Source organism: Ambystoma mexicanum, chromosome 8 (genome assembly GCF_040938575.1).
Source record: "Ambystoma mexicanum isolate Mex_15411 chromosome 8, UKY_AmexF1_1, whole genome shotgun sequence".
Taxonomy (NCBI): Eukaryota; Metazoa; Chordata; class Amphibia; order Caudata; family Ambystomatidae; genus Ambystoma; species Ambystoma mexicanum.
This window is the reverse complement of record NC_090929.1, coordinates 495169113-495196044: the sequence shown is the minus strand read 5'-3', so window position 1 is coordinate 495196044 and position 26932 is coordinate 495169113. Positions and strand designations below refer to the sequence as shown.

General features: G+C 46.3%; 1 protein-coding gene across 6 annotated transcripts in view; it reads left to right on the top strand.

Moving 5' to 3' along the window:
* LOC138472139 (cyclin-dependent kinase 11B-like) overlaps positions 1-26932 on the top strand; it is a 945042-nt gene that overhangs the window by 461607 nt on the left and 456503 nt on the right. For all 6 annotated transcript variants that reach the window (XM_069610151.1, XM_069610152.1, XM_069610149.1 and 3 more), the window contains one exon: positions 7866-8018. In XM_069610151.1, coding sequence (XP_069466252.1) covers positions 7866-8018 — 153 coding nt within the window. The remainder of the gene's footprint in view (positions 1-7865; positions 8019-26932) is intronic.

The following is a 26932-nucleotide window of genomic DNA, read 5'->3' as shown; positions in this document are numbered from 1 at the left end:
TTGCACTTCTCCCCTTATTTTTTTATTTTTTGGATTTGTAGAGCGCACTGCAGCCCACAGGCATCGAGGCGCTATAAAGGATACTTAAGAAGGCAGGCTTGTGGGTTACAATAAGCGGCCCAAGGGAAAAGAAAGCTTAGACAGTTGCTTACAATGTTGGTTACAGAGTAAAGTATTCTAGATTGCATGGTATGTGCAGTACTGTTCAGTGAAGTAGCATCTGTAAAATATCGCACATGGCGGGATAGGCCCTTTCAGACAAAGAGTTTCGTTTTTAAGGCCTTGCGGAAGGCAGCATGAGACTCGATTGATCTGGTCTGGGAGTTTGTTCCAAAGAGTGGCAGCCATTGTTGGAAAACTCGAGCCCCCAGCACGCACTCTATGCGTGTGAGGAACCATGATGCGGTTGGCATAGGTGGTCCTGGAAGGTCTGGACGCTGTTTATCTGGTGATTCTTTGCACTAGATACCTAGGAGCGAGATCATGAAGACATTTGTGGGTTAGGGCTAGAGTTTTGAAGACAACCCTTTCCTTGATAGGTAGCCAATGTACCTGCCTCCTGAGCGCTGAGATGTGTTCCCTACGTGATATGCCTGTTGCGGCTCTTAAGGCATTATTCTGGGCTATCTGGAGTTTAGCCAGGTTTCTTTGGGAGGTACCAATGAAGAGGGCATTGCAGTAATCCAGTCTGGACCCGATGATGGCTCTGGCTATAGTAATGCAGTTCTTTTGGGTCAAGAATGGTCTGACAGCATTGATCAGCTTGGAGTGGTACGCTGCAGAGGAGGCGATGGTATTGACTTGCCTGTCCATGGTCAGGCTTGGTTCGAGGTACACGTCCAGTGTCTTAATCGCTTGAGATACTGTGATGGGGATGTTGTCAATAGTGAAGGTGTGATGCTCCTTGTCGAGTTTGCTCGGTGTGAATGGAGATCCAATCAACAGGAGTTTGGTTCTTTCACTGTTTAGACAGAGCCAATTGTCTGCCATCCAGGATTGGATGGGGGAGTAGATGAAGTTGGGGGTGTTTGTGTCAGCTAGATAATCCCCAGAGAGAGGTATGAGCACCTGGGTGTCATCAGCATAATTGATATATGAGATGCCCTGTGAATCCCAAGATTCTGAACAGGGGTCTTTTGAAGAGGTTATAAATGGTGGGGGCTATGCACGAGCCCTGTGGGACTCCACATTTAATAGGACTTGGGGGGCATTAGAAGATTCCGAGAAGACCTTCATTACTCTCTCCTGGAGGAACGAGTTGATCCATTCACATGCCTTTGGAGAGAAGTTTGCCATGGAAGAGAGATGGTGGCATAAGGTTTTGTGCTCTACCAAGCCAAAGGCTGCAGAGAGGTCTAGGAGCAGAAGGAGGTCAGGTTCGCCCGCGTATCTAAGGTCATCTATTTGATTTTTCAGGTCAAGTAGTGCCGTTTCGGTGCCATGACGCGGTCGAAAGCCGGACTGGCAAAGTCCAAGAAGGTTGTCGTCTTCGGTACATTTTTGAACTTGTAGGTAAGCTGCTTTGTCCAAGATCTTTAAGAGGAACGGGACGGTGGTAATTGGTCTGTAATTCCCAGGTGTCAGCGGGTCGAGAGATGTTTTTTTTTTTTTTTAGTAGTAGTGGTCTGACCCAGGCTTCTTTAAGAGAAGTGGTTACGTGAGCCGATTGGAAGGACGAGTTGATGAAGGCAGTAACAAAGGGGGTGAGGGCTGGCGCACAATCTTTGATAATGTGAGCTGGTCAGGCGTCCCCTTTACAGTTGGAAGGCTTAATGGACTTTATAAGTGACGTGACTTCTGATTCGCTCATGGCAGAGAATTCAAATTGTGGTGCCTGGTTGGCTGTGTTGCATGTGGAGGGTGCCGTGTGGGAGGCTAGTAGGGAAGAGGGAGCTTGTTGATGGGCTAGAAGTTTGGTGTGCAGGGAGTCGAGTTTGTCAAGATCGCTGCTTGAATTTGGTTGCACCAATTCTCGTCTTTGACAATGGTGGATGGTGGAGCTGAAGGTGATTCCAGTTCCCTGAAAATTTCAATGATTTCCTTAGTCCCCGAGTTTGCATTATTAATCCTTGTGTTGTAGGATTCAGCTTTGGCATGTGTGATAGCTGTTTTATAGTCTTAGCACTTCTCCCCTTAGCACTTCTCCTTAGCACTTCTCCATGAGCATCAAAGCACCTTATCCCTCACCCCTCTGCACTTGCACGTTCTGAACACTCGCAAGGCATAGTAGGTACATCTCCCGTTCCCTTTATTCTCATTACTTGTTGTACTATTTTTGCGATTATTTATCCTTGCCGTAATTCATTGTCTACCTTCCTCTGTCCCCACCCTGTTTGCCCTGTGGCCGCTTTGAAACAGTTTTCAGCTAACTGTATAAGCGCCTAATAAGTGACCAATTAAATAAATAAAATAAAGTGTGTGAGGCACTTTGACAGAAGATCTTCACTCTAGCGCTTTAACCCCTCCATCTCACCACAGTCACAATCATGCTAGCCTGCGGCCAGCCACACTGTTTTTTCTTTTACTTATGTAGTTCAAAATAAAACTCCAAATAGCACTTTCGCCTTCACTTACTTTCCAGTAGTGAGCGTTGAAAGTTCACGGTGCGCTTTTCCCCACCGCTGCCAACGTCATTTGCTCAGTTGCCAGTTGGCCTCCCACCACACAATCGCTTTGCGACAGCCCTGGTGTTTTAAAGCCAAAATCCTTAAAGCTACAGCAGCCCAATTTCAGCAACACATCCACTGGAGTGTTACTCGTAGCGCTCTCAGCCTGTAATGAGGGACACAAACACTTAGGGTATGTCTGTTTGTACCTCTGTTGAATTCACAGGATATTAATATGCCTCATTTGTCCTAAAACACAAGAGTTTTTTTTTTCTGCCGCCACCGTAGATGGAAACGGTCTCAAATATTAGCATTTGCAAGTGAGACGTTAGCAGTGGGGCGAGAGCCCTCTGTGCGTATGGATGCTTTAATTTTAAGAGACAAACCTAGCTCTTTTCTGCTACCTCGTGTCCATTGTGGTTTAGTTGATAAAACCATTTTGCAATTTTTTTTTGTTTTTGTTAAGCACGTACCCAATAAACCTCTCAAGAAAGGTGCAAAAGTTTCAAACTGTAATAAGACTCCCCCTCTTGAGACTGTTGATTACATGTCCAGAAAGTGCTATTTATCGAGCATCTACAATGGAACATATTAAGCACCACTGTACGTCAATTAATTTGGACGTGGACAGTAAAATAAGGCATTGTTTTAAACAAAGCACAAACACGACACAGTTCAGAGGGGTTAGAGGCTTATAAAATGGACTCGAGACGGAAGGAGCGGGTATATATTATAAATAGTTTAAAATATCTCATTGGCGTGTGTGCTTCACCATGACTCGACCCTTAAATTATTCAACCCTGCGCTATAAAACTCACATGAAACCCATATGCACTGTTATGGAGAATTCTCAGAAATGTGTTAATTCCCTTCTTCCTCACAGACCCCCAGCTCTTTTTGCTGGACTTTAGGACTTTTAATCTCTCATATGATTTTTATGTGATTTATTCTGTGTTTCTTCTGACTTTGGAGTATGACAAACTCCATAGGCATAATCTTTACATTGCGTCACACAGCACCTTCCGTGCAGTGGCACAGGGAAGTCTTAGATTTCCCAACTGTTTAAATAACTTCCTTTGGCGAAACTGTTTCCAAGATCAGTGACGTGAAATTGACTTTACTTAAATTTTGTAACTTTCTAGTCCCAGCACACACTATCTTATCATAGGCTGCTGGAGGGGTTACTTAGTATCCCCTTTGTCTAGTTTCTCATGTAACATTTTTATGTTACCCTTTCTACAATTAATGGCTAGTGGCAGTGGTTTACTTTTGACTAGCATTGTGTTTTTACCGCGGGCTGCGTTCCCAGCCACGGAAAGGCACCCATGGGTGCCCATTTCGTCAAAATGGCCCTGGTCATCTTTTTTCGCAATTTTTTATCAGAAAGGTCCTTCTTCAGATTTACTCTGCGTGCCAAACCAGGTTTGGTCTTTTTGTTCATTTTGTCTTTGGGATTCACGAGTGAAGCCCGCCTCTGGCTCCAGTATGTCTGGCAGGGGCAGGAAGTGAGGGAGGTGCCCGAAACTCCCTGTGCTTAATTCCCATGGTTACAGGAATACACCTAAAGGTGATTGGCCGGCTGGCTGTCCGGCAAGCACAGCCACCCTGCGATGTGATTGACAGCTAGGATGGGATGAATGGGAGAAACCTGCATAAAAGGCGAGGGATTTTGGCTTGTGTTAGGCAGAATTGCATGTAGTACCCTCTGGGATCACCACATACAATTAGGACAACCGGTGTAAGCAAAACCAACCTTTGGTAGAAGTCTGTACTACACAGTTTTTGGTAGCGAGCTGAGCAGCCAGGCTCATCTCAAGAGGGAATGTGAGCAGTAAATGAGGTTACACAGATGTCTTACAATCACAGTGGTTCAAGTAGACAGTTACACTCAAGGTTTCTTGGTAAAACACTTAATTTATTACACAGTCATTTAGAAAACATTCACTAGAAGGAGGCAACTTAATATTATACACACACACTTCAGTACCAAACATTTCTGAGTGAATTAGGCTCCCCTGAAATAGGAGCAAAATGGCATTTCAGTCACTTTAAATAGTAGGACAAAGGCACAAGTTAATAAAATAGATCACAAATACTTTCTTAGCCAGTTCAAATAGTTTCAGTTCACTAGAGGACTCAATTCAGTTCAATAGGCCTAGGCCAAAGTCAATGGGCTAGTGTCTTGGATGGGAAAGAGCAGCTCTTGTAGTAAACCGTAAAGTCTTTGCAAATGTTCTCAGAAGTAGTTTGTACGAAAAAAGAATCATATGTTGTCACATGCTGATTAGGCCTCCACGTTGGGAAAGTTTCACGAACTTTCACTGCGAGAGGTAAGTTCTCTCAATCGGGTTGGCACAGTACCTTAATATGAAGAAAAGATGCAGCTGAAGACATTGGTACATGGCAGTTCCTGCAGATCTCTGTTCCCGAGCCTCAGTCGTGGGGACAAGAGGGAGGACGTCGGGGGGACTCCTGCACTGCACGAGGACTGGTCAAACAAGCTGGCAAATGGAAGATCTTCCGTTCGAATAGCTGTAGTCGAGCACACAAGCTGGTGTCCTTCCCCCTGGTTAAACCTAACAAGCTCCGAGAATGGTATCCAGGTGGCTTACGAGTTGATTGGTCCCACCATCTCAAAGGAAGAAGTCCTTGAAGGGGCTTATCTGTCGAGATGAACTTGGCAATTCGGGCCTGCAGCGTGGCTTCACCGGGCAGACCATCGGTCCAGGAGTTGCAGCAGCCGTCCTCTTCCGGCTCATCTCCTGTTCTTTCGTTCCAGTGGTCGACTCTGCTTTCCAGTCCAAGAGACTCGCCTTTCAAACAGTTTTCTCCCTTTCATTCCAGCCCAGCTGCCACTCACCCAGCAGGGTGGCTGTCCTTGCCGGACAGTCTGCCAGCCAATCATGCCAGAGTGCATTTGGGTCTCCTAGGAGACTAAGCACAGGGAGTTTTGGGCACCTCCCTTACTTCCTGCCCACCCCAGACACTCAAGCGCCAGAGGCGGTCTTCAGTCCTGAAATCCCGCCAAAGGCATACGAACAAAGGGACCAAATCTGGTTTGGGGCGCAGACAAAAACTCGATGGACCTTTCTAAAAAAACGGCGAAAAAAGACAGGGACCTGTTTAAACAAAGGGGCTTAAGGCACCATCTCGAAAACCATGGCTCCCGCAATTTTTACTTACCGGTGTTCGCGGTTGGGAAAAATCATGGTAGTTCGTTGTAAAACCACTGCCACCAGCCATTTGAATAGGAAATGGTAGCATTTGACTGCAACATTAGTTTCTAGACACAGGATCTTGGGTAACCCCTCCAGCACTCTATAGGAAGATAGTGTGTGCTGGTTCTAAGAATTTAAAAAGACTAGTAATGTCAATTTAACCTTGACTTCTCTGAGAAACAGTAGTTTGTCCCAGAGAAGGTATTTAACCCTTGGGACAGCCTAAAAAGGCTTCCTTGTGTCACTGCACTGAGTGTGCTGTGTGACACAAATGAAAAGATGCCTATGGAGTTATCTAAAACTCCATAACCAAAAGAACTAAACACAGAAAACAGAGTTAAAAAGTTTAAAGCCCCAAAGTTTAGCAAAGGAGCTGGAGGGCTCTAAGGTAGAGGGAATTAGCACATTTATGAGCATTCTCCCTAACAGAGGAACTTGGAAGAGACGCATGCTGCAGCTCCTCGACCGTTGGTTTGCCTGGTGAAGAACTGCTGCTGTGCTGAAGCTCTGAATTTGCCTTGACTAGTGAAGCCCTGCAAGGACGACTTCTCCCTTTGCGTTGGTGGGACTGATAAACTCCAAAGTAAGCCCATCGGGACATCCTCTTGCAGCTGGTTGCATTTCCACTGCTGCTGCTGGAACTGGAGAGCCAGGGAGAGGAACACCAGATTGTGTGCGTTGCTTTTAAGTCGGACCCGAGCTCCAGGAAGATCCTCCGGACTTCCTAGATGCAGGACTGACCAAGCCTGAGCCACCTCAACAGAGTGCTGGACCCCAGAAGCAAGGAAAGTCTGAACCGCGGTGTTGCTATTTGCAGTCGGACTCAAGGAGCTGAAACACTGAAGAACCACTGAATTGAAGTTGCCCATTGCTGCCGCTAACCTTCCCATTGCAGAGCAGGAGTCCCCAGTCGTCCTCCCTCTTGTCCCCACGACTGAGGCTCAGGAACACCAGTATCTGCAGAGCTGTTCAGGAACTGAAGCCAGCTGGAACCATTTCTTCTAACCAGAGGTACTGTAAAGTCTAAGAGAACTTACCTCTTGTTGTGTAGCCTTACTTGCTCTCAGTTGATACCTGTCCTGGTTACCTTGCAGGTTTTCTGAAACTTTGCCCCTCACAAGCCTCCCAGCTTGTGGCCCTTCAAAGTGTTTTATTTTCTACAAACATTGTAAAAACATTGTGCAAGACTTTTTACCTACCTGCAAAGAAGATCTCCAGTCCCCCTTGACATTGTGCAATTAACATTGGCTGTCCTCTTTACCTCTGACTTTCTGCTTTGACACCCCCCAATCCCCTGAAAAGGGTTACTCTTATTTGACATTGGAAGGTTTTCAAAAGTACTTACCTGTTTATGAATTATTTGTTAACCTTTGTTTTATTCCTCTATTCTATCTTTTGCACCAAACTCAGCATTGCTCTAAATGTACTAGTGATAAATCAATGTCCACAGTGTCCTAGCTATTTAAGTCACCTGAGGGTATAGGAAGTGTCTGTGTGCCTTCCCCAATGGGTATCATCTAATTTAGAGAAACTAAGTTTTGAAGTGTACTTTAATTGTTACATATATTGCTTCCTTCTGAAGAAGGCTTTACAACTGACTGTGAAATAAATTTATAATTGTTTTATCAAGAAACCTTGTGTGGAAGTGTTTATTTGAATAACTGCTACTTATGAAAATCTGTGTCACAACCTTACTGCTCACATTGACCCCTCTTGAGAAGCCTGGCTGCTCGACCACACTACCAACCCGTGTAGTTCAGACTTGTACCAAAGGTTGGGTCCCTATTGCTAGGAGGTCAGGGTTATTGTAGTGCACACAAAGGGTGTACTGCATACAATCTTGCCTAACACACTGAATAAATGCAATTTGTATCTCTTCTGTAGCTCAACCCTTAACTGTGCTTGGCACATCGCCTTCCACATTTCGAGTTTAGCAAAATCAAACAATTCCCAGGATCTGTCCAATAGTAGCATTCCTCTGTTTCAGTTAAAACATGTTACTGAAATTGCTTGTGACTCAATTGCACTTTAAAACTTACAGGGTCAGTGTCCAAATCGGAGGAGGAAGAGGAGACAACCAGTGAAGGATCAGAAGAGGAGGAAGAGGAGGAGGAGGAGGAGGAGGAGGAGGAGGAAGAGGAGGAGGAGGAGGAAGAAACAGGAAGTAATTCTGAAATATCTGACCAGTCTGCAGGTAAGCAGCAATTATCCAAACTTATATTTTCTGCTATATGCCGTTACCTTAAAGCCTCTGAAAACTTGCTGACGTTTACATTGTGTGAGTATGATGTGAGCTGGGCTCAATTAGCAACGTTTATTCAATATTATTTTACGTGGATAATAGGAGCACTGAATCTTTACAATCTGGAAAAGCATAATTTGGTACTGACACAACGTGGGTATAGAGCAGTCTAGAACGAAAATTAAGGAAATGTAGGATTTCTTTGTGTTTGTATTTTAGATATTTTTAAAATAACTGGAATTGGATAACTCTTCTATTCTTAGTTAATCTCAGAAGATCTTGGTTTGTTCAGGAACAGAGAAAGGCGATCATATTGAGTCTCATATGATCAGGACCAGGGTACTAAGTTAATGTTTTTCATCGGGAGAGGTGCTCAGTGAATCATGCTTTAATCATTTACAACTTAGTAACAATGTATAACCAGCAACAGAGCTCTCTGTGCTTGGGTAGAAGTTGGATCAGAGTGCTTGGTTCGTCTGAGTGTTATCTGGACCATTGCCCAGAGCCTGGATATTATTGATAGCAGAACCGAGTGAGTCTTAGTAAAAAAGGACCTTCAAGAATGCAAGTATAATCCCAAACAGATTTATACATCTGTATTATCAAGATCAAATGTCTGATTGCATGAAATCTCACTTCTATTTAATCTTAAAGATGTTTGTGAACCTGGGTAATTAGTACCAGAGCTCTAGCTATTCGGAGCCGATCAGAGATCTGACTTACTCTGGTTATGATCATGCACACAGCCAAGTCAGGGTACAACATGAACAAGGCACTCTACTGAGTTTGGTTTTAGTCTAGGAAAGCTCTGAGAGGGAATTTGCCTGACAGCGGGGTTAAACCCCTAATTGATTGCATTTCGATAATCAGGAGTTGATCATGGCGTGGAACAGGAGGCTGAAAAGCCAGTATTTCTGTTGAATTATCTGAGCAGAAAGTGTTTGGGTTTAGCCATGGTTCTGTCCAAAATGTGTTAGGACTTTGCTCTTGCTAACATGAGGACTCCCCTTTTTGTTTTGCTTTTTGGTTTCTGAACTTTTTTGTTTTCATAGGCACACTAACTGAAGTCCCATGCAGCTGCAATGCCATTTAGGTGTGCTACACCTAATAACAGATATGGCTGCTTGGGAAGGGGTATTTCCAGAGCAACCGTTTTGTCCCTGTGTGCATTCTCATCCAGAATGGTTTTGAGAAGGCAGCTATGTATTTTTATTTTATCTACACCATGTTGTATCCTTTTTACATTGTTGGTGTTAGGCAAGAATTGATGATGTAACCCTGTGGGACACTACACAGCACTTGTCCTCTTGGCATTAGGTAACTCAACTTTTTGGTATATGCCTGTACTACACAAGTTGGTAGTGTGACTGAGCAGCCAGGCCTATCTCAAGAGGGGTAAATGGGAGCTGTAGCAATGAAATACACAAATACAAGTAACAGCAGCAGATCAGATGAAAAAGAAAGATGACATCTTTCTAAATAGATTGAGTTCCTACTGTAAAAACATACTAGTAACAGCAGATACCACTATTGATACTCTAATCCAGAACCCTCTAATGGTCAAGAAATATCTAAGGCAAATGGATTGTATTAGAACCATCTCTAAGATGAGAGAGGCAAAACTATCTGCATCCTGGACGAATATTGATAATCCAATCCCTCCCTGCATATCTTAACAAAATCGCTTAACCAAAGAATATCATCAAACTTTTTAAGATTTAGGCTAAATTTGGTTCTCACTCTAGAATTGCAGCATATTAGAGACCCAATAGCTTACCCGTGTAACATCTGTGATGAATATGAAGAAGGTGTAAAGCAAACTACGGCCCATTTGCTTTCAGAGTGTATGGGAACATGGCCCGGGAGACAGAAAAGATTTCAAAGATTCGTGCATAATCCGGAATTCTTGAACTCTACTCTATTTTGGGAGAGACTTGTGTGCAAGGTCAAGAAACTTTTCTTGCATATGAAGTAACCTGCTGCTTAACTGATATGAGTTTATTAGTAAATGTGACCTAGATGAGCCTGCGATTTTGGAGGATGGATAATTAAATGTCTATCTGTATGTCTATGTGCATTTTTTATTATTCTGTTCTATTTCTGACCAGTGAAGATTTCCTTTAAGGAGGTACTGGTGGGTTTTTGTTTCATGATAAAGTTTTAATTATGTATTTTGTCTGTGTAAAAAGTCAAATTTTGACTACTATCACAATAATAAAATTAAAATAAAAATACAAGTAACACACTCAAGGTTTTAGTTAAAATAGTTATTTATTTAACAGCAGTTTTTAAATAAGCATTGTTTAAAAAGGGCAATGTTAAAGAGAATTATCATAAATGCGCTAATTCCCTTCACCTTAGAGACCCCCAGCAACTCTGCTGGATTTTGAGGACTTGATTTATTTTTACCTGGAAAGAGTGTGAGCCTATTTTCCCACTCATGTATTTTGATGTTTTTTACTCTTGTGTTGTTTGATTGTGGGGTTTTAGATAACTCCATAGGCATTATCTTTTCATGTGTCACACAGCATCCTCAGTGCAGTGACACAGGTAAGCTTTTTAGGCTGTCCCACGGTCTAAATACCTTCTCTGGGATAAACTACTGTTTCCCAGAGAATGTAAGGTTAAATTGACTTCACTAGTTTTTTTTTTTTATTCCTAGACCCAGCACACACTATCTTCCTATAGGGTGCTGGAGGGGTTACCTAGTATCCCCGGTTTCTAGAAACTCAAACTCATGTAGCAGTCAAATGCTAACCTTTCCTATCGAAATGGCTGGTGGCAGTGGTTTTACAACGAACTACCATGACTTTTCCCGACCGCGAACACCGGTAAGTAAAAATCACGGGAGCCATGTTTTTCAAGATGGCGCCTAAGCCCACTTTGTATGAACAGGTCCCGGTCGTATTTTAACGCAGTTTCTTTTTGCAAAGGTCCTTCTAGAGTTTGTCTCTGCGTGCCAAACCAGGTTTGTTCCCTTTGTTCCTACGCCTTTGGCGGGCTTCAGGACTGAAGACCGCCTCTGGAGCCCGAGTGTCTGGGGTGGGCAGGAAGTGAAGGAAGTGCCCGAACCTCCCTGTGCTTCGTCTCCTAGGAGACCCAAATGCACTCTGGCGTGATTGGCTGACTGACCGTCCGGCAAGGACAGCCACCCTGCTGGGTGAGTGCCAGCTAGGCTGGAATGAATGGAAGAAAACTGTTTTAAAGGCAAGTCTCTTGGCTTGGAAGGCAGTCGACCAATGGAACGAAAGAACCGAAGACGAGCTGGAAGAGGACGGCTGCTGCAACTACTGGATTGTTGGTTTGCCCGATGGAGTCCTGCTGCAGGTCCGAATCTCCAAGTTCATCTCGACAGATAAGCCCCTTCAAGGACGATTTCTTCCTTTGAGTTGGTAGGACCAATCAACTCGTAAACCACCTGGATACCATTCTCGGAGCTGGTTAGGATTAACCAGGGGGAAGGGACACCCGCTTGTGTGCTTGAAGAACAGCAACCGGAATCGAAGAATTGCTAATTTGCCAGCTTTGTGACCAGTCCCCATGCAGTGCAGGAATTCCCCAATGTCCTCCCTCTTGTCCCCGCGACTGAGGCTCAGGAACAGCGAGATCTGCAGAAATTGCCCGGAACAGAAGTCTTGAGCTGCATCTTTTTCTTCAATATAAGGTACTGTGAAAACCCGACCGAGAGAACTTGCATCTCACTGCGAAAGTGCGTACAACTTTGGCAACTTGCAGGCCTAGTCAGCTTGTGACCTGACATACAAACCTTTCTTCTGTGAACTACTTCTAAGAACCGCGGCAAAGACTTTTCCGTTTTAAATACCAGAATCGTTTTTACCTATACAAGACACTAGTCCATTAACTTTTGCCTACCTATTGCTTTGAATCAACTCCTGTTGAACTCAAAGTATTTGCACTGTTTTTTAGAGTAAATGTAATATTAGTTTTATTAACTTCTGCCTTTTTATCGTCTACTTCAATGCTATTTTGCTCCTACTTAAAGGGAGCTCAACTGCTTAGTATTCAGTATTGTAGTATAACTTTAGTGTGATATTGGTTGTCTCATTTAGTGAATGCTTTATAAATGATTGTGTAATAAATTAAGTGTTTTTACCAAGAAACCTTGAGTCAAAGTGTCTATCTGAATACTTGCCATTGTAGACCTTAGTGGAACACCCTTACAAGCTCACATTCCCTCTTGAGATAAGCCTGGCTGCTCAGCTCGCTACCAAAAACTGTGTGGTACAGACTTATACCAAAGGTTGGTTTTGCTTACACCTGTAGTCATAGTTTTATGTAGTGGTCCCTGAGGGTTCTGCATGCAAACTCTGCCTACAATCAAATATACTTTAAAATACTTTGCCAGAATCACCACAAAGCTAGTAGATCCTCTTTAGAGATGCCTTTTACACACTTCCTACACCCTGAGGTGACTTCACTAACTTGGACAGTAATGGCATTTATATAGCACTAGTATACTTTGTAGATTCTGAGGTTGGTAGAAAGGAAAGGTTAAGGGGAGGAAAAAGGTTAAATGGGTTCTCAGTGCATGTGAGCACTTAAATCTTCCAATGAAGTCTAGACAACCTTTCCCAGCTTTAATAGTTTAACACCAAATTATCACCTCTGAGGGACGAATGGACTAGTCTGCAGAGAGCCACGACAGCCAAAGTCAATTGGAGCACAGTAGAAGTTTGGTTTTTGAAGCATTTAACTGCAATTGATTGCCTGCCATCCATCTCTTGATTTCTCTCATACATTGATACATTTTTTGAATGCATCTTTGAAATTCTCGATCTCGATGTAAATTTGGGTATCGTCTGCATAGGAGTGGAATTGCAGCCCATGTCTCCCAAAGATGTTAAATACCGGGCTAAAAGTGAGATTGAAAATGAAGGGAGACAGTGATGATCCCTCCAGGACTCCATTTCAACCAAATTAACTCTGAGACAAATCCTCCAAGGGCAACCTGTTGTGTTCTATCCTTTAGAAAGGAGCTGAAACACTGTGTCACTAATTCCGATGCTCTCCCAACTTCGCTTATGTGTTGGATTGCAATCTGATGGTCCAATGTGCCGTAGGCCGCTGACCGGTCCAGCATTAGCAACGCTGTAAGCTTCCCTCTGGCCGCAGCCTCCAACAGGTCATTTTGAACGGTCAACAGTTGGCGTCTGTCATGCCCCGTGGTGTAACACAAGATCTGGGGGCCCCCCTTCAAGCCATGCTGAGGGCCTCCCCCACCCCCAACTCAGCAACAAATCGTGAGTCGCGCCACACTCTGGGCCGGCCTAGATTACCACGCTTGCGCAAAACGCACTAACGTGCTGCTGAAGGGATATACCATGCACGGCACTAGGAAAAAGATAGAAATATGTGTGTTAAAGGGGTAGTCCAGCTAAACATTTTATTTAAAAAATAGATAGGCAACATTAAAAAAAAAAAATACTAGCACTTTTTTTTTAAAACTTCCTATTCAAGCTCAAAATTCGCAAAAGCAAGCACATGGGCGCATCCATTTTGTGAAAATGGATACCCGCCTGTGCTGGCTTTTGCTTTTGCGGCACTAATGAAGGAAAAGCCAGCCAGCTGTGGTAAACAAAAGCTACCACTGGGTGGCTTTTCCTTCATTGGTGCTATATGCGGAGGACGGGGACCGGAGACCAGAGCAGGAAAGCTAAATAACATTTTTAGCTGGACTACCCGTTTAATGCAATATACAGCACATTTTCTGGGGGAAAAATGGCTAAAAAGCCACAGTTTGCTATTGTTTTGTAGGGTAACTCCAATCCAGTACATGCAAGTCACCAACAGTGCACATGAACATTAATGCTTTGCTAGTAAAAATGCCATGCCACAATGAAACATTTCCAACTGGCTGCACAATGTAGACCAGTGTAGACACGTAATATTACAGTAATGCATGCCAGGCCACATTTAGACATACCTAGACTGGTTGCAACAAAATGCCAGTCGAAGCAATAAGACTCATCAAGAAGAAGCCTCTAACAACACAGCCAAACTCTTTAAAATCTGCAAGGAACTGGCCAATCCTGTTGCAGTCTCTACCTCTCCTATTCCCTCAACAGGCCCTCTGTACAGCTTTGGCCTCTCGCTTCTCTGCTAAAACTCGGGACATCCTGTCCACTATCTCCTCTTCCTCTCCCTCTCTCGGCCCCCTTTGGCCATCTCTCCCTCTCCCTCTCCTCCTTTCTCCTCTTTCTCTCTAACACCTGACGAGGTTTTTAGACAAGCCCCATCTATGGAAGTGTCATCGAAACAGGTGCTCGCCTGCTCCTCCAGAACCACCAAGGACCACAATGACACCCTTGATCCAGCCTTGGCCGATTTCTGTAATCATTCTTTTGCCATTGGAACTTTTCCCTCTCCCAAACTCTTGGAAAAGCTGGCCAACTGCCAGCTTACACTCCACACTGAATCTGTTGGTTGTCTCCATAACCATAAGCCTGGCTTAAGAGCTGCCAGAGTCACGCAAACTGGTCTCCTGAACACCTGTGAAGATCTGATCTCTAACCTTGATTCCAGCATTCCTTCTGTCCTCATCCTCCTTGAACTTTCCTCTGCTTTTGACACTGTCCGCCACGCCATCCTGATCAATGGACTCCGTGAGAACCTGGGCATCATGGATCAGGCCCTGGAGTGGCTGACCTCCTTCCACTTGGACCGCCCATCCCAGGTCCAACTTGGTCCCTTTCACTCTGCTACCTCTCTCTACCTGTGGCGTTCCCCAGGGCTCTATCCTCTCACCCTGGTTTTTCAACCTCTACTTTGGCCCCTTTGGCCCACCTGATCTCTATCTTCTCTAACTTTCAGTGTTATGCGGATGACACTCAGCCTTCATGCAGGCTCCCCTCAGCCTACTCTCCTCTCTCGGGTATCAGGTAAAATTATCCCCATGTATATATATGGTCGCAGTAAATAATATCGCCGGGAAAAGGTTGGAGTGATATTATATGGGTGACCATATATATGGGGACAGGGGCAAAAAAAAAAAAGTTTGGGGGTTGCGGGGGTGTCCCCCGCATGTTCCATGCAATAATGTCGCCACAAAAAACTGCCATTTTTCGGCGATATTTTTTGCATGGTGAGATTTTTGTGGCGACATTATTACGTGGAACCCTCTCTCGCTCATTCCTGGTGTCATCTTCAACTCCACTCTTTCTCTCCTCGCATCTCGGACGTCGCCAAGAAGTCCCACTACCAGCTGCACCTCCTCAAAGGGACTGTTCCCTTTCTCACTTTCCCCCAGAAGCTCACTGTCCATAGAGCTCTGGTTCTCTCTAGGCTGGACTACTGCAACAGCCACTTTCTCAATCTAGCTTCCTCTACTCTCCGCCCCTCTGCAGCTAATCCAGAACAGTACTTCAAGACTTATCCTTGGCCTCAAGCCCACTGGCTGTATCTCTCCAGCCATGAAATCTCTCCACTGGCTCCCTGTAACTGCAAGGATCAAGTTCAAGACCCTTTGCATTGTCCACAAGGCTTTCTGGGGCTGGGATCCACACTACATCCAACGCTCTCTTCCAAAATACTGTCCTTCTCGAGCCCTAAGGGTTAGATGATGCTTCAGGCAGAGAGTCGGAGGGGATTGGGGGGGTAGATCCCTCTCCCCTGCAGGTGCTTCCCTCTGGAATGGCCTCCCTGCCCCTTCCAAACCTGAGCCGGACCACCTGAAGTTCCGGAAGCAGCTCAAAACGTTCTACTTCTCCTCTGCTTTCTCTCTCTCCATACCCTGCTGACCTACCTGTCTGTTCTACCAACTGGTTGCTTGGTTACCCTCAGTCTCACTGAGTTCAGGCTCTTTCTTGATCAGTCACCCTTGCACTGCCTCCAGGCCTACCATGCACTTAGGGGCTGTGACTGTAGGGTTACAGTTACAGACCCTAACAGTTAGTCCCTTGTTCTCTCTGCACTACCCAGAGCCGCGCTGCACTTACTCAGAGCATTGCTGCCCTGTTTTCCCCTCCCCTTCCCCTTGCACTTCTTGTTGTCGCACTTGCACAATCTGAATGACACAATGCTTAGTAAGATCATTTGTCTTGTCCTCCCTCTATTCCCCTTCCCTTGTCGTGCCTAAAAGCACTTGTGTACAGGAGTGTTATATATGACTTAGCATATCATATATATAATTTTTATCACGGATGCCCAGAAAAATATACAGTAGCGCAGTAAGCAACGGCTAGACTGGCAGAATCCAAATGCCAGTCTAGTCAGGTAATTACACTTAGGAGGACTGCTTTATCAGAAATGCCCAGTTAAAAAAATTCATAGCAAACTGAGGAATGACTAGACGGGCTGCACCAAAATGCCACTAATACCACATATCATGCCTGTGTAGCATGGACATGGACGGCCATTATGATTTATTGCACAATCCCACCCCCACCACACATCCCTCTCTCTCCCATCCCCTACCCCAACCTCCAAAATCAGCTAATTGGCCCAGAAATTGTGGGCTATGTTGACTTGACCTGGCTGACCTACAGAGCAGTTGACAGACAGAAAAGGACACGGATGTTAAACGCCACCTGGATTTCGCTGTTAACAAGGGCCCAGCAATTACTAATGTACAGCATTTCACTTTTAGTACCTGCATTCAAATGCCAATTTTCGAAAGCAATAATTATGTGGGTTTAGTACTTGCATGCCAGGGGAGAGATTGGAAGTGTACAGAGGGAACATGAGACCAGTCATTCTCACAGCAGTCCATATGTGGGTGCTTTTAGACTTGAAGGAGGGAGTTAACTGCTTGTAACATTGAAACTGCACTAGAATAGTGTCATTAAACATGTGTAAAGAGGTTAGATGCCCCCACACAAATAAGTTTGCTCCTCCCCACCACATGTGAAGTTAGCACCGCTCCCAACATTTGAAGGGTTAGCCCCCCTGAAATTTAGGTTTTGCTGCACCCCTGAACACAAGCCCACACACCACTCACCATATATACACCCACACCCAGGCATCCATACATTTAAGTGTGCACTCTTTCACCATATAGGCACACGCAGGCTGTCGACCGTACATTTAAGTGAGAAACCTTTCACCATACAGGCAAACACACCCAGGCAGCCACCCATACATTTAAGTGTGCATCTTTACACACACACACACACACACACACACACACACCTTAAGGACTGAACCATAATGGAAATAATTTATTTATGAAGGCAGAGTGACTTCAAAAATAAACTATTTCTTTTTGAAGACATAGGGCTTCCCTCACCCCATGACATGGCGACCTCCAGCCTAGGGTTTTCATGTCATTGGGTGGGGGGTAGCCCCCGGACTTCCCAAAAAAAGTTTCATTTTGTATTCACTCTGTCTTCATAAAGAAATTATTTCTGTTACAGAAATAATTTCTTTATAAATGCAGAGTGAATCGAAAAAAAAAAAATCGAAATTTATTTATTTATTTTTTTAACTCCAAGTGGGGGCCTCCTCCCAGGACATGTTGTCGTGGGGCCCCCCACACCGTGGGGGCCGCGGTGGCCCCTGTTACGCCAGTGTGCATGCCTGGTTGAAAAAATCTGGGATCAAGCCAGAAACTTGGGTGTCATTAATCAACAAGCCGGTGGAGGACTCCAACCTGTTTGGCAAGTCCGTTGATGAGGGGCTGGAAACAGCAATAAAGGAACACAAGACTTTGAAACTTTGAACCAGATTACTCAAAGACCCTTTCAACAGAGGGGGAGGTTGTCGCTGCTCCTTTCGTGGTTAGTTTTACTCTTGCTTCCCTTACAACCAATATGGTTCCGGGAACAATTGGTCCTCAGGACAGGGGCCTGCCTCCTCTACCCCGTGTCCACCTAGGGGACAACACTGTGGGAAAGGAAGGGGTTTTAATTCCACCCCCAGAGGCTCCCTGGCCTCCAGTCAGAAATGACCTTCAGATCTGCGTCCCCGGTCGGGGGACGTACAACTTCATTCCTGAATGCGTGGGAGGGGATTACAAACCGTCGCCCACGGTTACTGCATAGAGTTCAGCCGGCCACCTCGATTCAGACCTCCGAGATCAAGACGCCTACCACCAGAAAACCTGAGGATCCTGCTGACGGAGGTCGAGATCCTTCAGGAAAAGGGCGCTATCAAAGTCGTCCCTCTTCTGCAGGTAAACAAGGGTATTTAGTCCGTGTACTTCCTTGTACCCAAAAAGGATGTCACCATGTGCCCCGTGCTAGACTTGCACCCAGCAAACAAATTTGTCAAACCTCAAAAGTTTCGAATGGTAACGCTGCAAGAGGTAATTCCTTTGCTGACACAGGGGGATTACATGGCAACATTGGACATAAGATGCATACTTTCCTATTTCAATGTTGCCGGCACACAGGAAATATCTAAGGTTCATGATAGAGGACAAGCACTACCAATTCAAGGTTCTTCCCTTCGGCATTGCCTCAGCCCCAAGGGTGTTCACAAAAGTACTGGCTGTGGCAGCAGCACACCTGTGCAGGCATTCCATCCGAGTTCATCCTTACCTCGACGACTGACTCATAACGGGATTCCTACGGAACATGCCTGTTGAATCCCCAAAAGACGATAGACCTCTTATTCAGTCGAGGATTCTCCATAAATGAGAAGTCCAGCCTAGACCCCAGCCAAGTCGAGCAGTTTCTGGGGGCCCTAATTTGGACAGAAGACGGCCTTGTCTTCCCCTCCAACGAGAGGCTCCAAAACATGCTGTTTCAGATCCCTCAGTATGTAGCCATTTGAGAGGTGACGGTACGCAAGGCAATGCGACAGTTAGAAATAATGGCATCATGTATTTACTTGGTTCCTCACGCACGTTTGCGCATTTGTCCCATGCTAGAGTAGCTCAAAAGCCAGTAGCGTCAGGCCAGCGGACAATGGGACGATCTAGTGGTTGTCTCGGCAGCCCTCGTTCTCTCTCTTTAGTGGTGGTCGAGGGGAAAACCTCTTGAAGGGGAAACCTTCACCACCCCCGCAGTAGAAGCCACTCTCACAACGGACGCTTCTCTCACGGGCGGGGGGGGGGGCCCTCACCTCCTTCAACAGACGGCGCACCGCGTTTGGTCCCCAGCAGTGGCTTCTAACCACATAAACCTGTTGGAGCTGTTAGCAGTGCTCAAAGCACTGAAGGCCTTTCAAACACAGTTGCAGGGGAAGACAGTCCTGATCCTCGGACAGCACCACGGCCATGTACTACCTGAACAAGCAAGGGTGCACTCACTCTCCAGGGCTATCCAAACTGTCACAGAATATTTGGAAATGGGCTCTCAGACTCAATTGTTCTGTTGTCTCAACACGTTCCAGGGGAACTCAATCTGCTAGCGGATGCGCTCGGCGGAGACTTCCCACTGTCCTTAGAGTACGAATGTCGACTACATGAAGAAATCGTCTCCAACATCTTTGCAGAATGGGGGTTCCCAGAGATCGACTTGTTCGCAACTCTAGAGAACTCACAATGCCATGATTATGCCTCCATGTACCCTCAGAACCGATCCAAGGGGAACGGTCTCTGGATAACATGGTCAGGGAGATTTGTTTACGCTTTCGCCCCCGACTTCCCTAAAAGATGCACCAGGAACCAGTCACCATGATATTGGTGGCCCCGCTGTTGGCCTGCCAAACCCTGGTTCACCCATCTGATGGAGAGGTCGCTCTCTCCTCCAATTGCAACTTCCTTTCCCATACAACATGTTATCTCGGGCGGGGGGGGACACTACATCCATGCTCGCAAACTCTGAATTTAGCGGCCTGGCACTGCAGTCATAGAGTTTGGGCTCCTCCAACTTCCTCAGAGATTCATGGACGTAGTTAGAGAAGCAAGAAAGCCTAAGACCATCATTTCTACTCCAATAAATGGAAATGCTTAGTCATCTGGTGCAATTCCAAGAGCATCAGTCCCATTGACTGCTCACCTACCCATATTGTGTTGTACTTTACTCACTCACTATGATATATGATGTTTTATTTATATTGTGCTCATACACAGGTGTTTCAGAGTGCGACCAGGCAAAGGGAGGGGAATAGGGGAGAGAACAAACGCAACGATCTTACCCAGTGACCTTGAGAACGTGCAAGCGCATGGGGAAGGGAAAAGGGGGAACGTGCATGGGAGGGGGCAGAAAATGGAAAGTGCAGAGCATAAGAGAGGACAAGATAAAAAATAAGTAAATAAATAAATAGTGATCCAAAACGGTGGTAGTGCAGCCTGTGAGGGCCAAGTGCAAGGTTAGTCGGATGGGAGTATCTGATCAGTGCAGACAAAGATTGGGGGGGCTGTATGGGTACAGATACAGGCCCCAGTGCAAGGGGTGCCCAGGGGGCAGTGCAGGAGGGTGGCAGGCTAAGCAGGTACCTGGGCCCGATGGGCAGAGGTTGGCCTGGTGCAGCATTGCTGAGAAAGCAGATCAGCAGGGGAGAAAAGGGGCAAAGGCAGAGGCGAAGAGGAAGGTCTTGAGGAGTTTCCAGAACTGTAGATGGTTCTCCTCAAGTTTCAAGGCCTGGTTTTTAATTCCCTGAAGGTTCACTTAGCTGCACTCTCAGCCTACACTATGTCCCAACAAGATGGGGTTGTGGTGGAAGATCCCAGTTATTAAGGCTTTCATGGAAGGGGTAAAGAGAATTCATCTCCCCATTTCTAAGGCGGCTCCCGGATGGGACCTACATGTGGTATTAACCAGACCTCTGGGGTCTGCTTTTGAGCCTGTGCATAAGGCAAGTCTCAAGGCTCTTACTTAAAAGACCGCCTTCCTAGTGGCAGTCGCTTCAATAAGGAGAGTCAGTGAACTACAGGCCCTTTCAATTCTAGACCCTTTTGTTACAATTCAGAGATAAGGTGGTTCTGCGCACCCACCCTCGGTTTGTGCCCACATTTATTTCTAAGTTCCATGTGAATCAGTCTATAGAACTGCCAACCTTCTTCCAGAACCCCACTAACGTGGCAGAAAGAAGCCTACACACACTAGATGTGCACAGGGCAGTCATGTACTACCTGGAAAGAACTAAACCACTAAGAAAGACAAACCAGTTTTTCGTTTCAGTGGCAGCTGGTAGAGAAGCGGATACTGTCTCTAAATCAGCCATCTCAAGGTGGATTGTCTATTGCATCACACTCTGCTTCTCTCTTGCCAAGAGAGATCTGCCCTTCGAGCCTAGAGCACATTCTACTCAGGGCACTGGGGTTTCCATAGCGTTCCTGGCAAATGTTCCTCTCGAGTCCATTTTCAAAGTGGCAACCTGGAGTTCTGTACACACCTTTACAAAACACTATTGCCTAGATACTCACTCTAGGTCTGATTCTCAGGTGGGACAAGCAGTACTAAAAGACATCTTATCACTACTGTTCCTTCTCACATCCCACCTGCACCGCCAACTCCGGGTACTGCTCGCTAGTCCATGCACATGTGAGTCTAAGCAGATTAACAAGCATCAGAAGAAATGCATTACTTACCTTAATAGCATTTTGAATGGATTGTGTCCTCCAACGTATTCCAAATCTTTGACATGTAATGTCCACAGCTGTGCTGCTTTGGGGAAATTTTTCGGCAGAGGGCGTCCTGTGTCATTGGCGTCGGGTCGATGTCCCTCGAAGGACTCCGTCATTGGACGTTATAAGTAGCACACACAGCGCCCGTAGCCTCAGTTCAGTTTTTTCCACAAACGTGTTTGCTTAGATAACTCTGCGCGCCTCGTGTTAACTACTTCGATAATGTCTTCTACCCCGACGACGCCGCAGTCTGGCTTAAAGAAATGGTGGGACTGTAAGTTCCAGATGTCCATCACTGACCCGCACTGTATCTGCTTGTGGTGTCTGGGCGAGAGCCATGACACGGACGACTGCTCGAAGTGCCAGTCATTGACTGCCAAGGCCTTGAGGGAGCGTAAGGGGAAATTGCAGGTAGGTTGGGTTTCCAAACCCTGTAAATCCAAAAAGACTACTGGTCGTTCCACTGACGACTCGAGTGGGGACTCTCCCCATTGGCGGGAGTCCAGGGGATCTCGGTCCCGGAGTGGTTCCCGCCACTCCTCCTTGTCGAGGCACGCCTGGAAGCGGCGTCACTGTTCGCCTTCCCCGTCCTCGGATGATGGCGCCGCGAGGAAAGTGGCTTGTCTCATTAAATCCTCTACTCTGGACGAATGGGAGGCAGTCAGGGAGAAAATGCTGGAGATTTTTCAATCTCAAAGCACTGTTCCGTCCACGCCTTTGGTTGAAGCCGGCAGGGAACAGTCTCGGTCCGACGCTTGCATGCTCTCTGTCCTGGGCAGTCGGCACAATAAACATCGGGAACCATTAAGGTTCCATTCGGACAAGGATCCGGAAGATCGCCAGAGACGTGCCAGGTCGCGGTCTTCGTCGCCAACGAAACCGTCGAAGTCTGTTAAGGGGTCGAGGAAGACGTTGACACCGTCGGCACTGCGTCCATATAGTGCGGCTGTCGGGGCTTTGCCCTCGGGCCTATGGGCCAGAATTTGCTGTTGGAAGCCCCTGTGGCTGTGGATCCTCTCAGACGCTGTGTCTAAGACTGTGAAGCCTATTCGTTAATCCAGGTCCACTCCTGTCCCTAGGAAAGGGTTCTTTCATTCTCTACAGAACATATGAGGAGTGGTTTGATGTTGAGTTGGAGCCTTTTGATATTACTGGTGAAACACCTGAATCTCCTGACATTGTCTTTTCTGGAGACAGTCAGATGGAGGATATGCGTCAGTCTTTACATAATGCCAGTGGCCTTGACACATCTCCTGAAATGGAGTTTGGGGCTCATGCTGAATCATCCTATAGGCGATTGATGTTGGGAGTTACGGAGTACCTACGTTGGTCCGGCCCTGCAGTTGAATACGACCAGGATGACCTGACAGACATTTTAGATCAGGGTCCGTCCACTGACCCAGTGTTGCCTTTTCACATGGCGTTACAGAAAAGGGTGGCTGCTATTTGGAACACCCCAGTGTCTCTTCCGGCAGTCAACAAGCCGTTGACTAAGAAATACTGCCTATACAGTAGCGATCCCAGCTACCCATCCACACACCCCACTCCTGAGAGTTTGGTGGTTCAGGTGGCCATGGCCACCTCGAGGCATGAAGCCATGGCCACCTCGAGGCAGGCGGCGTACCCTACAATCCCTCCTGATAGGGACGACAAGCGCTTCGATGGATGGGCAAGCAAGGTCTTTTCGGCTGGGAGTATGGCACTGAAATCGGCCAACACCACCTGTACCTTAGCGAAATTTTAGCACACTCTGTGGAATTGTCTCTCTGGCGGCTGAGCATATTCCCAAAGGGGAAGAAAGGGATGGGTTTCTTGCTAATGTGCAGGATGGCAAGGATGCCATGTGTGAATCCCTTCAGTCTGGGTTGGACACTGCTGATAGTGTCAGCCGGTCCATGGCTGCGAGCACCGTGATACGCAGGTTTGCATGGTTGCGGAAGTCGGGGTTTGCACCGGATGTGCAGGCCGGTCTTCTCAAAATGCCCTTTGACGATACACAATTTTTTTGGCGGCAAGGCTGACTAGAGCCTTGAGAGGTTGCAGACCTCCAACGAAGCTGCTAAATCTTAGGGCGCAGCTGTGCGTTAACCTCTGCCTTTTCGTCCTAGTGGACAGCAGTGGAGGGGTGATTCCTTTCGTTACTACTCCTCTTCGGTATAGCGAGCGGAGCAGCCAGTCAAAGGGGGCCAATTTAAAGTTCCTTGGGGTTGGACAGGGAAAAGGTACCAAGAAGCTTTCTCTTTGCCTTCAGGCACTGCTACAGCCGCTCCAAAACAGCTATGAGGCCAGGTCTCATTGTTCGCCGGTTGGGGGCAGACTGTCTCGACATCTCAGAGTGGTAAGCCATTACTTCAGATGCGTGGGTTCTGGAAACAATAGCCCACAGCTACTGCCTACCCTTCCTGAGTCGGCCTCACGACAATCCACCGCGGAAGATCTCTTTGAAGATTCCGGATCCGCTCCTTCTGCAGGAAATCTTGACCCTGCTGAAGAAAGGTGCTATAGAACTAGTGCCTGTGGCGGAGAGGAACAAGGGCTGGTATTCCCCGTATGACTGACAACACAGTGGCCATTCATTACCTCAACAAAAAGGGAGGTGTATGGTCACTTCTGCTGTGCACAGAGGCGACGCAGCTCTGGTTCTTGGCAATACAACAACGAATCTAACTCTCTGCAGTTCATCTGGCCGGAGAGGTGACTGTGGCGGCGGACGGCCTGAGCAGGCAGAGCGCGGTCTCAGGAAGTCCTTCAAGAGATCTTCGCCCTTTGGGGAACCCCTCAAGTGGATCTGTTCGTGACCGGTGACAACTGAAAGTGCGAGACATATTGCTCAAGGGAATTTCCTCCGAGAGGACCTTTAGGGGATGCATTCATCGTGGATTGTTCATTCCCACTTCTGTATGTGTTTCCTCCGATCCCTGTCATTCTTCACGTTCTAAGGAGGTTGCGGAGGTTCGGGTCCTGCATGATCCTAATTGCTTTGGATTGGGCCAGGAGAGTGTGATACCCGGACCTTCCAGAAATGTCCATCTGTCCTCCATGCCGTCTTCCCCAGAGATAGATAGATATATATATATATCTCTCTCGCGCAAGTTTTACGACTGGTGCAGAAGGCACATTGTTAATCCTTTTCAGTGTTCCATTCCGATGGTTCTTTCTTGCTTTCTTTGGTCCAGAAGGGTCTTCAAGTGGGTACCATTAAAGGTTACCTGGCAGCGCTATCTATTTTCAAGCGCTCGTCTGAAGAATGTTCTTATTTTAAGATTCCTTTGATTACCCAATTTCTAAAAGGGCTCACAACTTTGTTCCGGCCGTCCCCTTTTCAGGCGCAAATTCTTCATGGGTGCTCCGTTTCAAACTTTGCTCTCTTGTCTTTTAAGACTGTTGACCTTCAAGATGGTTTTCTTGATAGTTACATCTGCTCGCAGGGTGAACGAGATGCAGGCACTTTCGTCTAAGCCACCCTTTACTTTGTTCCACAAGGATAGGGTTGTACTGAGAGTACGTCCTTCCTTCCTACCTAAGGTAGTGTCTGAGTTTCATTTGAGCCAGAAGGTGGTTTGTCCTGCTTTCTATCCTCCTCCTCCTCCTCATCCTAGTAAGGAAGAGGGGAGGCTCCATAGGTTGGTCCCTAGGAGAACTTTCAGCTTTTATATTTCTAGGATGTCTAGGGTCAGAGTGGACAACCAACATTTTGTGGGGTGTACTGGACACAGATTGGGCCAGGCTGTTAACAAACAGGCCTTGTCGAGGTGGATTATCCTGAATGTTACAGATTGGCTGGCAAGGACTCTCCTGAGGTTTTGCGAGCTCACTCCACCAGGGGCGTGGCTACATCCACATCCCTGCAACAGAGAATTCCTGTGAAAAACATTTGTGATGCTGCAACGTGGTCTTCCATCCACACCGTTGTCATGAATTACTCCCTGGATACTTTCCATGGTCAAGATATGACCTTTGGTAAAGCAGTGCTTTACTGTGCCATCTGATTGGGTATATCTAAATTCTTCTCCCTCCTCCAATTACTGATACTGCTTTGGGAGTCTGTCAAAGATGTGGAATACGTTGGAGGAAACAATCCATTCAAAGAACAAGTTATTTACCATTGTGTAACGTTCTTTCGACTGGATGTTCCTCCAACGTATTCCTCATCGCTTTCCCAGCCTGCCCCTCTAAAAAATGTCCTATGCTATTGCAGCTTGCGTTCCCACAAGGCTATGTGCAGTCAAGGATGCATTGTGTGCGGGTATGTCACACCTTGTGGAGGGAAAAAACATGTACTGAGGCTACGGGCGCCGTGCGTGCTACTTATAACATACGATGCGTTGCCGTCGGCAGAAGCCTTCGAGGGACATGAACTCAACGCCATTGATGCAGGACTCCCTCTGCTGAAAATTTTCCGAAGCAGGACCGTTGTGGACATTACATGTCAAAGATGTGGAATACGTTGGAGGAAATCCATTCGAAAGGACGTTACCAGTTGGTAAGTAACTTATAGCGGACAGTCGCCCTCACCCAGTACTACACCACAAGACCGCCAGACCAAAGTAAAACGACCCAAAATGCCACGCAAACGACCTTTACTGAGTGGAAGAAAAAGAGCAGAAAGAACTAACACACCGGAGCAACAACAACAGACACTCAACTGCAGAAAACACTCAATCACAGGAACAACACTCAAACCAATGCTGACAGAAGAGAAAAATCCCTCTACTTAACTCCATTTCTCGCAAACAACCAGTCACCAGAACAAACCAACCCAACGCGAGAATCAGCAACGGCAGACAACCAAACACAACCACGCAGAAGGTCAGACAACGCCAGAAATAAAAAAAAAACATAATCGACGCAATAACACCTGACATCACCAAATCAAGAGTAACTTTCACTCGACGCCCACAATTCTTGGAAGAACCACCTGAGAAAAACAAAAACCAAAGACTGAACCTAGAAGAACACTTCGACACAGACGCACCTATACCAACACCTTAAATAGAGATCAACCATAAAGGAAACCCCAACACTGATCAGAAGATGACCCGAAGAATAAAGAGCAAACCACACCTCTAAACTCCACTGCAATCTATTAAATGCAAGATCCATGTCAAAACATTCAACAGAGATCTTTAACCTCCTCGATGACAATGGCATTGACATCCTATTCATCACAGAAACCTGGCTGGATGACAACAACAAAATCACACTCCAAAGCTGCCTAGCAGCCAACTTAAAATGCCTTCAAATAAACAGGAAACATAAAAAAAGAGGTCGTCTCGTGATAGCATTCAAAGAACACCTAAAAATAAAAACAGACAACCCTCTCAACATCAACTGCAAAACCATGGTCATACACCCATCAGCGAACCCAAAAACCAACATCACATTCATCCTGGTT